The sequence below is a fragment of the Oncorhynchus kisutch genome, unplaced genomic scaffold, assembly GCF_002021735.2.
Source record: "Oncorhynchus kisutch isolate 150728-3 unplaced genomic scaffold, Okis_V2 scaffold3610, whole genome shotgun sequence".
Taxonomy (NCBI): Eukaryota; Metazoa; Chordata; class Actinopteri; order Salmoniformes; family Salmonidae; genus Oncorhynchus; species Oncorhynchus kisutch.
This window is the reverse complement of record NW_022265555.1, coordinates 416,029-425,000: the sequence shown is the minus strand read 5'-3', so window position 1 is coordinate 425,000 and position 8,972 is coordinate 416,029. Positions and strand designations below refer to the sequence as shown.

Here is an 8,972-nt window from a genome sequence, read left to right as displayed (position 1 = left end):
GATAATACACTGACGGTGTGATACAGGGATGATGCTATAGAGATAATACACTGACAGTGTGATACAGGGATGATGCTATAGAGATAATACACTGACGGTGTGATACAGGGATGATGCTATAGAGATAATACACTGACGGTGTGATACAGGGATAATGCTATAGAGATAATACACTGACGGTGTGATACAGGGATGATGCTATAGAGATAATACACTGACAGTGTGATACAGGGATGATGCTATAGAGATAATACACTGACAGTGTGATACAGGGATGATGCTATAGAGATAATACACTGACGGTGGGATACAGGGATGATGCTATAGAGATAATACACTGACGGTGTGATACAGGGATGATGCTATAGAGATAATACACTGACAGTGTGATACAGGGATGATGCTATAGAGATAATACACTGACAGTGTGATACAGGGATGATGCTATAGAGATAATACACTGACAGTGTGATACAGGGATGATGCTATAGAGTTAATAAACTGACGGTGGGATACAGGGATGATGCTATAGAGATAATACACTGACGGTGTGATACAGGGATGATGCTATAGAGATAATACACTGACAGTGTGATACAGGGATGATGCTATAGAGATAATACACTGACAGTGTGATACAGGGATGATGCTATAGAGATAATACACTGACAGTGTGATACAGGGATGACGCTATAGAGATAATACACTGATGGTGTGATAGAGGGATGAGTTATAGAGATGGAGAGGTAGCTATAGAATAACTGAGTGATAGTGTTACCTGGGTATGATGTAGGAGTAAAGGGATGGACAGATAGAGAGATAAAGTGATAGAAGGAGTGTTACCTGGGTATGGTGGACAGATAGAGAGATAAAGTGATAGAAGGAGTGTTACCTGGGTATGGTGGACAGATAGAGAGATAAAGTGATAGAAGTGTTACCTGGGTATGGTGGACAGATAGAGAGATAAAGTGATAGAAGGAGTGTTACCTGGGTATGGTGGACAGATAGAGAGATAAAGTGATAGAATGAGTGTTACCTGGGTATGGTGGACAGATAGAGAGATAAAGTGATAGAAGGAGTGTTACCTGGGTATGGTGGACAGATAGAGAGATAAAGTGATAGAAGGAGTGTTACCTGGGTATGGTGGACAGATAGAGAGATAAAGTGATAGAAGGAGTGTTACCTGGGTATGGTGGACAGATAGAGAGATAAAGTGATAGAATGAGTGTTACCTGGGTATGGTGGACAGATAGAGAGATAAAGTGATAGAAGGAGTGTTACCTGGGTATGGTGGACAGATAGAGAGATAAAGTGATAGAAGGAGTGTTACCTGGGTATGATGGACAGATAGAGAGATAAAGTGATAGAAGGAGTGTTACCTGGGTATGGTGGACAGATAGAGAGATAAAGTGATAGAAGGAGTGTTACCTGGGTATGGTGGACAGATAGAGAGATAAAGTGATAGAAGGAGTGTTACCTGGGTATGATGACAGATAGAGAGATAAAGTGATAGAATGAGTGTTACCTGGGTATGATGGACAGATAGAGAGATAAAGTGATAGAAGGAGTGTTACCTGGGTATGGTGGACAGATAGAGAGATAAAGTGATAGAAGTGTTACCTGGGTATGGTGGACAGATAGAGAGATAAAGTGATAGAAGGAGTGTTACCTGGGTATGGTGGACAGATAGAGAGATAAAGTGATAGAAGGAGTGTTACCTGGGTATGGTGGACAGATAGGTGACCAGTCTACTTAGATCCTCCTGTTTCACTCGGTCATGATTGGTCCGCGCTGGGAAGGTGAGGATGGGCCCGCCTCTCTTGTCCCTGCCCCCTGGGACAGTGACATCATCAAAAAGCAACATAACACATCATTACCAGAGAGGTTTTGAACCAAGACACTCAACTAGGACATATACCGTGTCAGCCTAGGGGAGGGGCTTGGTCGGACAAGGGTAAGGAGTTAGGTGAAGGGACAAGGGAACGTAACAAGGGAACTAAATGGAGCAAGGGGATAGAGGGAGCTTGGAAAAGAGACTAGGGAACAAAATGGGACAGGGCCGTACTCAACTCACCTGAAACAAAGGCCACTTTTTCCCTCAGAACTGTCAGCACATCCACCGCTCTCACCCCCTCCCCCTGCGCACCCCCTAGAGAAGAGAGAGAGGGAGGAGGGGGAGAGAAGAGAGAGAGGGAGGAGGGGGAGAGGGAGAGAAGAGAGAGAGGGAGGAGAGGGAGAGAAGAGAGAGAGGGAGTAGGGGGTGAGGGAGAGAAGAGAGAGAGGGAGGAGGGGGTGAGGGAGAGAACAGAGAGAGGGAGGAGAGGGGGAGACAGAGAGAAAAGAGAATGAGGGGGGCAGACAAGGTGATATAAACAGATAGTTACATTTCAAATATCCCTGTAAACACTACTTAGTTCCTCGATCACAAATGAACAGCCACATCAACAACAATCTCCCCTGGAAACGGAGGGAGAGAAAGAACTAGGGTTTGAGCAGCAGGCTGTAATGACACTATCACATTAAATGACTGTAAATAAATGTGTGTGTGTTGTGATTGTGTGTATGTGGTGTGTATAGGTTGCTGTGACAGCATGTAGACAGCAGACAAAACCCATCTGGTGTTTAGGCCTGTTAGTGTAATCTGATGTGGGTATAATCCTGACTGGAACAGTTGGGGCACTGGGGCATAGGGCAGGGACAGAGGTAGGGGGGATGTTTGCAGAGGGGACATGTGTCTGTGTTAGTGTAAGCTGGAGCACTTGTGTGCGTGTGCGTGTGTGTCTGTGTGTGTCTGTGTGTGTCTGTGTGCGTCTGTGTGTGTGCGCGCGCATGTGTGCGTGAGTGTGTGCGTGTGTGTGTGGCTCTGCAGTCTCCCATACAGTACCAGAGGAAGTAGAGTGAAGGGACAAACCTTCTCACCTGCCTTTCCTCAGGCTGTGTGTGTGTGTACAGTATTTGGAAAGGGTAGGGGTAGCAATGGATGACAGAGAGAAAGGGATGAAGGGCAACGTTGGAGGGAGGGAGGGAGGTTAGAGTATGTAGCTCAAGGGGTCTAGCTGACCTTTCCACGTCACTAAGAGGTTATTCTCTCACTGTATACTGTTATTCTGCTCTGCAAGCAAACCCTCACGTGTGTGTGTAAATGTGTTTGTAAATGTGTGTGTGTGTATGTGTGTGTGTATGTATGTGTGTGTAGTTGTTTGTGTGTATGTATGTGTGTGTATGTGTGTGTGTATGTATGTGTGTGTAGTTGTTTATGTGTGTGTGTGCGTGCTTTTGTGCGTACATGTGTGTTACAGACGTTTTGGCTTCTCCTTATCGATTGTGAATTCACCCATGAAAATGATGGAAAGAGGAAGCACAAAGAAATGAACATGAAGGAGTGAACGACAGGAAGAGGAAACCAATGTGACAGGAAGCGTGGCACTCCAGACTTCCTGTAACACAGAACTCCAGGGAGTGGCAGGAAGTAGAAATAAAAGAATTGTACCAAACCAACCGACGCGCTGTTTATCACACACATCCAAACACACACACACATGTACACACGCACACACACATACATACACACGTACACATGCAAGCACACACACCAAGACTAATAACTCCCTGCGGCTGCCAGCCGGTGACTGGAAACATCACACACACCAATACGTTCCATATAACAGGCAGACAGGGCAGGATTTAACATCTTCAGGTAAAGTGGAAGATTAACAAGACTGTTTCATATCTTTATCTTTGTATTTCTATGTTTTCTATTCCCCTCTGAAAACGGCAGGTGCTAACGCCTAGTCACGCTGGCTCTGTAACCGTGCTGCCAGATGTTTACCCTGCAAGACTAAAAGAGCATTGCTTGTACAACCACACACACACCGCACGCAGACAGACAGCCAGACGGTGTGCAGCCGAAGGCGGATTACTACTACTCTGTGTATCACAAGAGAATCTGACACACACACGGCTAAACAGACCAGGCTGGTCACACGAAAGAGCAGGCCAGGCCACAGACAGCGCACCACCGCAACACAGATTACAACTACACTACGAGATTGAGAATAAAACACACACAGACACACAGACACAGACACACACACACACTATTCCTAAGCAGTTTATAGACAACACTGCAGTGCATTCATCACCACCATGGTGTACCCCCAGACAGAGAGGCTCTGAATGCTCTATATACACTGTATATACAAACGTATGTGGACACACCTTCAAATTAGTGGATTTGGCTATTTCAGCCACACCCGTTGCTGTAAGGTGTATAAAATTTAGCACACCGCCATGCAATCTCCATAGACAAACATTGGCAGTAGAATGACCTTCCTGAACAGCTCAGTGACTTTCAACGTGGCACCGTGATAGTATACCACCTGCCCCGGTCAATTGTAAGTGCTGTTATTGTGTAGTGGAAACGTCTAGGATCAACAACGGCTCAGCCGCAAAGTGGTAGGCCACACAAGCTCAGAGAACGGGACCACCGAGTGCTGAAGTGTGTAAAAATCATCTGTCCTCAGTTGCAACACTACCGAGTTCCAAACTGCCTCTGGAAGCAACGTCAGCACAATAACTGTTAGTCGGGAACTTCATGAATGGGTTTCATGGCCGAGCAGCCGCACACCAGCCAAAGATCACCATGACAATGCCAAGTATTTCTTTGGTTTGTTTTGGGGGGTTTTGCTCTGCTGTACGGAATCTGGACACTTCTCTTCATGGCCCCTAGTACTCTCTCCTGTCTGTTTGTGTATCTGGTCTTACACACTTGTTCTTCATTTCTAATAAAACTTAACTCTTTGCTAACCTGTAGCCCCTCCCTCTCGTAGATAGGTCAGGAAAAGCAACATGCCTCATGTTTTTGGGTTAAAAGTAGAAAGCAATGCCAGGAAAACACGACCTGCCCCGACCTGCATAGTGCCAACTGTAAAGTTTGGTTGAGGAGGAATAATGTTCTGGGGCTGTTTTTCACAGTTCAGGATAGGCCACTTAGTTCCAGTGAAGGGAAATCTTAACGCTACAGCATACATTTATATTCTAGACAATTCTGTGCTTCCAACTTTGTGGCAACAGATTGGGGACGGCCCGTTTCTGTTCCAGAATGACAAAGCCCCCCGGGCATAAAGCGAGGTCCATACAGAAATGGTTTGTCGAGATCGGTGTGGAAAAACTTGCCTCCATCGAACACCTTAGGGATGAATTGGAACGCCGACTGCGAGCCAGGCCTTATCGCCCAACATCAGTGCCCGACCTCAATATTGTGTTCTAACACAGTGGAACGCCTTCCCAGAAGAGTGTGTGTGTGTGTGTGTGTCAGTCATCTAGGAATGGGCCATAATGGCACTCATTCACCATGAATTACATATCACCAGCATGATTATAACACTAGCATGCTAAAGGCACAGAAGACTGAGCAAGGGGAGTGTGCACCAAGAAATCCTTTGGGTCTGCATCCCAAATGGCACCCTATTCCCTATATAGTGCACTACTTTTGATGAGAGCGCTATAGGGCCTGGTCAAAGGCAGTGCACTATAAAAGGGAATAGGGTGCCATTTGGGATGCAGTCTTGGTATCCAAGGTGAGTAGGCCCCTCTATTGATGTAGTGTGTGTGTGTGTGTGTGTGTGTGTGTGTGTGTGTGTGTGTGTGTGTGTGTGTGTGTGTGTGTGTGTGTGTGTGTGTGTGTGTGTGTGTGTGTGTGTGTGTGTGTGTGTGTGTGTGTGTGTGTGTCTGTCTGTACTGAGGCAGGTTTATCCATCTCAGTGGGAGAGACACCTAATCCTGAGCATAAACAGGGCATTAACACACCGCTGTGTTTGAATATTCCCACAGCACAGGGACAAATGATAACCTTAGGAGGAAAGGGGAGGAGAGAGGAGGGGAGGGAGAGGAGGAGAGAGGAGGGGAGGAAGAGGAGGAGAGAGGAGGGGAGGAAGAGGAGGAGAGAGGAGGGGAGGGAGAGGAGGAGAGAGGAAGGGAGGGAGAGGAGAGGAGGAGAGAGGAGGGGAGGGAGAGGAGGAGAGAGGAGGGGAGGGAGAGGAGGAGAGAGGAGGGGAGGAAGAGGGGGAGAGAGGAGGGGAGGGAGAGGGGGAGAGAGGAGGGGAGGGAGAGGGGGAGAGAGGAGTGGAGGGAGAGGAGGAGAGGAGGAGAGAGAGAGGGGGAGAGAGGAGGGGAGGGAGAGGGGGAGAAGCGTTGAGAGGAAGAGGAGGAGAGAGGAGGGGAGGGAGAGGAGGAGAGAGGAAGGGAGGGAGAGGAGGAGAGAGGAGGGGAGGGAGAGGAGGAGAGAGGAGGGGAGGAAGAGGAGGAGAGAGGAGGGGAGGGAGAGGAGGAGAGAGGAAGGGAGGGAGAGGAGAGGAGGAGAGAGGAGGGGAGGGAGAGGAGGAGAGAGGAGGGGAGGGAGAGGAGGAGAGAGGAGGGGAGGAAGAGGGGGAGAGAGGAGGGGAGGGAGAGGGGGAGAGAGGAGGGGAGGGAGAGGGGGAGAGAGGAGTGGAGGGAGAGGAGGAGAGGAGGAGAGAGAGAGGGGGAGAGAGGAGGGGAGGGAGAGGGGGAGAAGCGTTGAGAGGAAGAGGAGGAATGAAGAGAAATTAAGAGGAACCCTTCACTGATCATTGCGAGTAGCAGCCGGGAAGCAGATCACAGGTCCGCTGTGACAACCTCTCCCTCCCTTCTCTCCATGTCTTACTAGCTCTTGGGATGAGACAGCCTACTGGGATGCATCTCAATAGTCTTAAGTCCTTTTCCTCTCAATATCTCTTTTCCTCCATCTGACGTGAAACAATGTTGCTTTCACCCATCCTGTGTTTTTCAGGTCAGTTCTGATGAAGGAGAAGATATCATGGACGAAAAGAGGCATGAAGAGGAAACAATTTAAGAGTATTGAGACATAGCCCTTATATTCCTCACTAGGCTGTAGTCCTCTCCTTTTGGCCAATCAAGGGGATGAGGCATCCACCACAGTGTGTTGTCCAGTGTCTTCAGATCAGTGTAGATAAAGGAGAGGAAACTAGGAGAGGATCCCTGTTTAGACTAGATGCAGCCCTGTGGACCAGTTGGGACCTCTGCCATCCATGCTCACTAGAGAGAGCGCACACACAAACACACACCTTATTTCATGTCTGATAGTCATGCATAATCATCATGTGTGTGTGTGTGTGTGTGTGTGTAACGGTAGCTAGTGTCTTAGTCCACACACAGCTGCCGTAACATGTTTTCTCCGATACAGTGGCCTATAGCAGCTGTACATGCTTACTACACACACAGGGAGAATGAATGGAAGTGCTGACGATTTAACATCACGGCGAAAAGCCTCGGGCCTGTGCTCGGCCGTTTGTGGATTGTATAAAGATCAGAGACAGAATACGGTCAAATAAACGTTCACATAGATTATGTGGGTGTGTCTGTATTGATATCGTTTTATAACACCGCGGATCAAATGCTGCAAGCTACATAGAACATATATAGGCAATGCTGCTACTGTCCTCCCTCTCTCTCTCTCTGTCTCTCTCAATTCAATTAAATAGGTTTTATTGGCATGGGAAACATGATTACATCGCCAAAGTAAGTGATCATGATGGATCCTCAATCACACAAACTGACCAAAAACTCAACGTATATGCTTCGTCCTCCCTGACCATGCACGCTGCGGTGAAATAGTCTAATTCTATAATGGGCTGAATATACAGCTCTGCCAATGCTATTTCTCACGGTAACGGACAGGCACATTCCTGCACGGTAACGATAGGCTACATCTACCCATACCCGGGGCCAGGCAGCTGTGACCAATCCCTCCGGTTTAGCCTTTTCACCCTTTTCATTATCGATCTCGGCACGGGATGCCGTTAACACCCAGCCTGCCCACCTGCTTTAGCCAACCCGTCCTGACCGGCTTCACCGGGTCCGGTTTGGGCAGGGTCCCCGGGATTCATCCTCTCCGATAGATCCTCCACGCCTTCAACGAGAGGCTGGTCGGTTCTTTTTTTCTTTCCTTTTTTGAACCCCTCGGTATGCAGAGATGGTCGTTACGGGGAGAAAGTCAGTCAGTCATCGCGCGGCCCCGTCCCCATGTTCTCTTCTGTATCCTAGCAGCGATTCTCGTCCGTAGTCGCGCGCATTCCCGTTCCACCGCTACTGTCGCCGTGATCCTGCGCGGCATCACATCACATCATATCCCACTGTATCGCCTTGCGCGCTTTTGTTCAGTAGTTGACTAGTAGGCCTACCGAATACCGAGGCGAAAGCTCGTGCAGCATGCTCCATTACTAGCCAACTACAACCGACCTACCGACCAATCTAACAATAGCGTTATACCGAAACGCACCCGGTGCAGATGGCTCGGGCTCAGCTGACTGCATGAGCACCGACAGTCCCGAGCCTGTCCATGCACGGCGCGTGCAACCGGAGGCGAGGCAGGCCCGTAGTATAGACTACATACGTTGCCTGAAGTGATTCAAGAAGAACATCATCGCTGTGCCCTGACTGTAGGAGGGACTTTCCCTTATTCACTGGCAGGCACTATAAAATCAATGCGCTCGATCTATGCCGTCATTCATCCACCAGTCTTCACACACCAAGGACGATGGCAACATCATGGTTTGCTTTGTTCTTCCCAGATTAGAGAAGAGGGGGCTATCTTAATGGGGTCAAGCTGCCTATATTTGATGCTGATCGCATAGCCTAGAGAAGCTACCCTTTGGTTATTGCATCACCAGCCCGCCTCCTCTTATTTATCAGAGCAGTAACCGCCTATCTAGAAAAAACACCGTTCCCGGTGACATCACTCAATTAACCGTGACACCCTCAGCATCAATGTGTCGCCCGCTGTGGTTGTGTAACCTACTGTTATCGCCTCCCAACAACAGACCAAACCTCCCTCTCATCTCCACACACACACACACACACACCATTGGAGGCTGCAGAGAGGGGGACGGCTTATAATAATGGCTGGAATGGAGCTAATGGAATGGCATCAAACA

The 8,972-nt window shown here is 48.4% G+C and overlaps 1 protein-coding gene across 1 annotated transcript in view; it reads right to left on the bottom strand.

Annotated features, from left to right (window-relative positions):
* LOC109886966 (kalirin) overlaps positions 1-8,679 on the bottom strand; it is a 30,195-nt gene extending 21,516 nt beyond the window's left edge. Inside the window, 3 exon segments of the mRNA XM_031820722.1 lie at positions 1,719-1,833; positions 2,075-2,149; positions 7,859-8,679. Coding sequence (XP_031676582.1) covers positions 1,719-1,833; positions 2,075-2,149; positions 7,859-7,925 — 257 coding nt within the window. The 5' untranslated portion in view covers positions 7,926-8,679.
* Between the last annotated feature and the right edge of the window lie 293 nt (positions 8,680-8,972).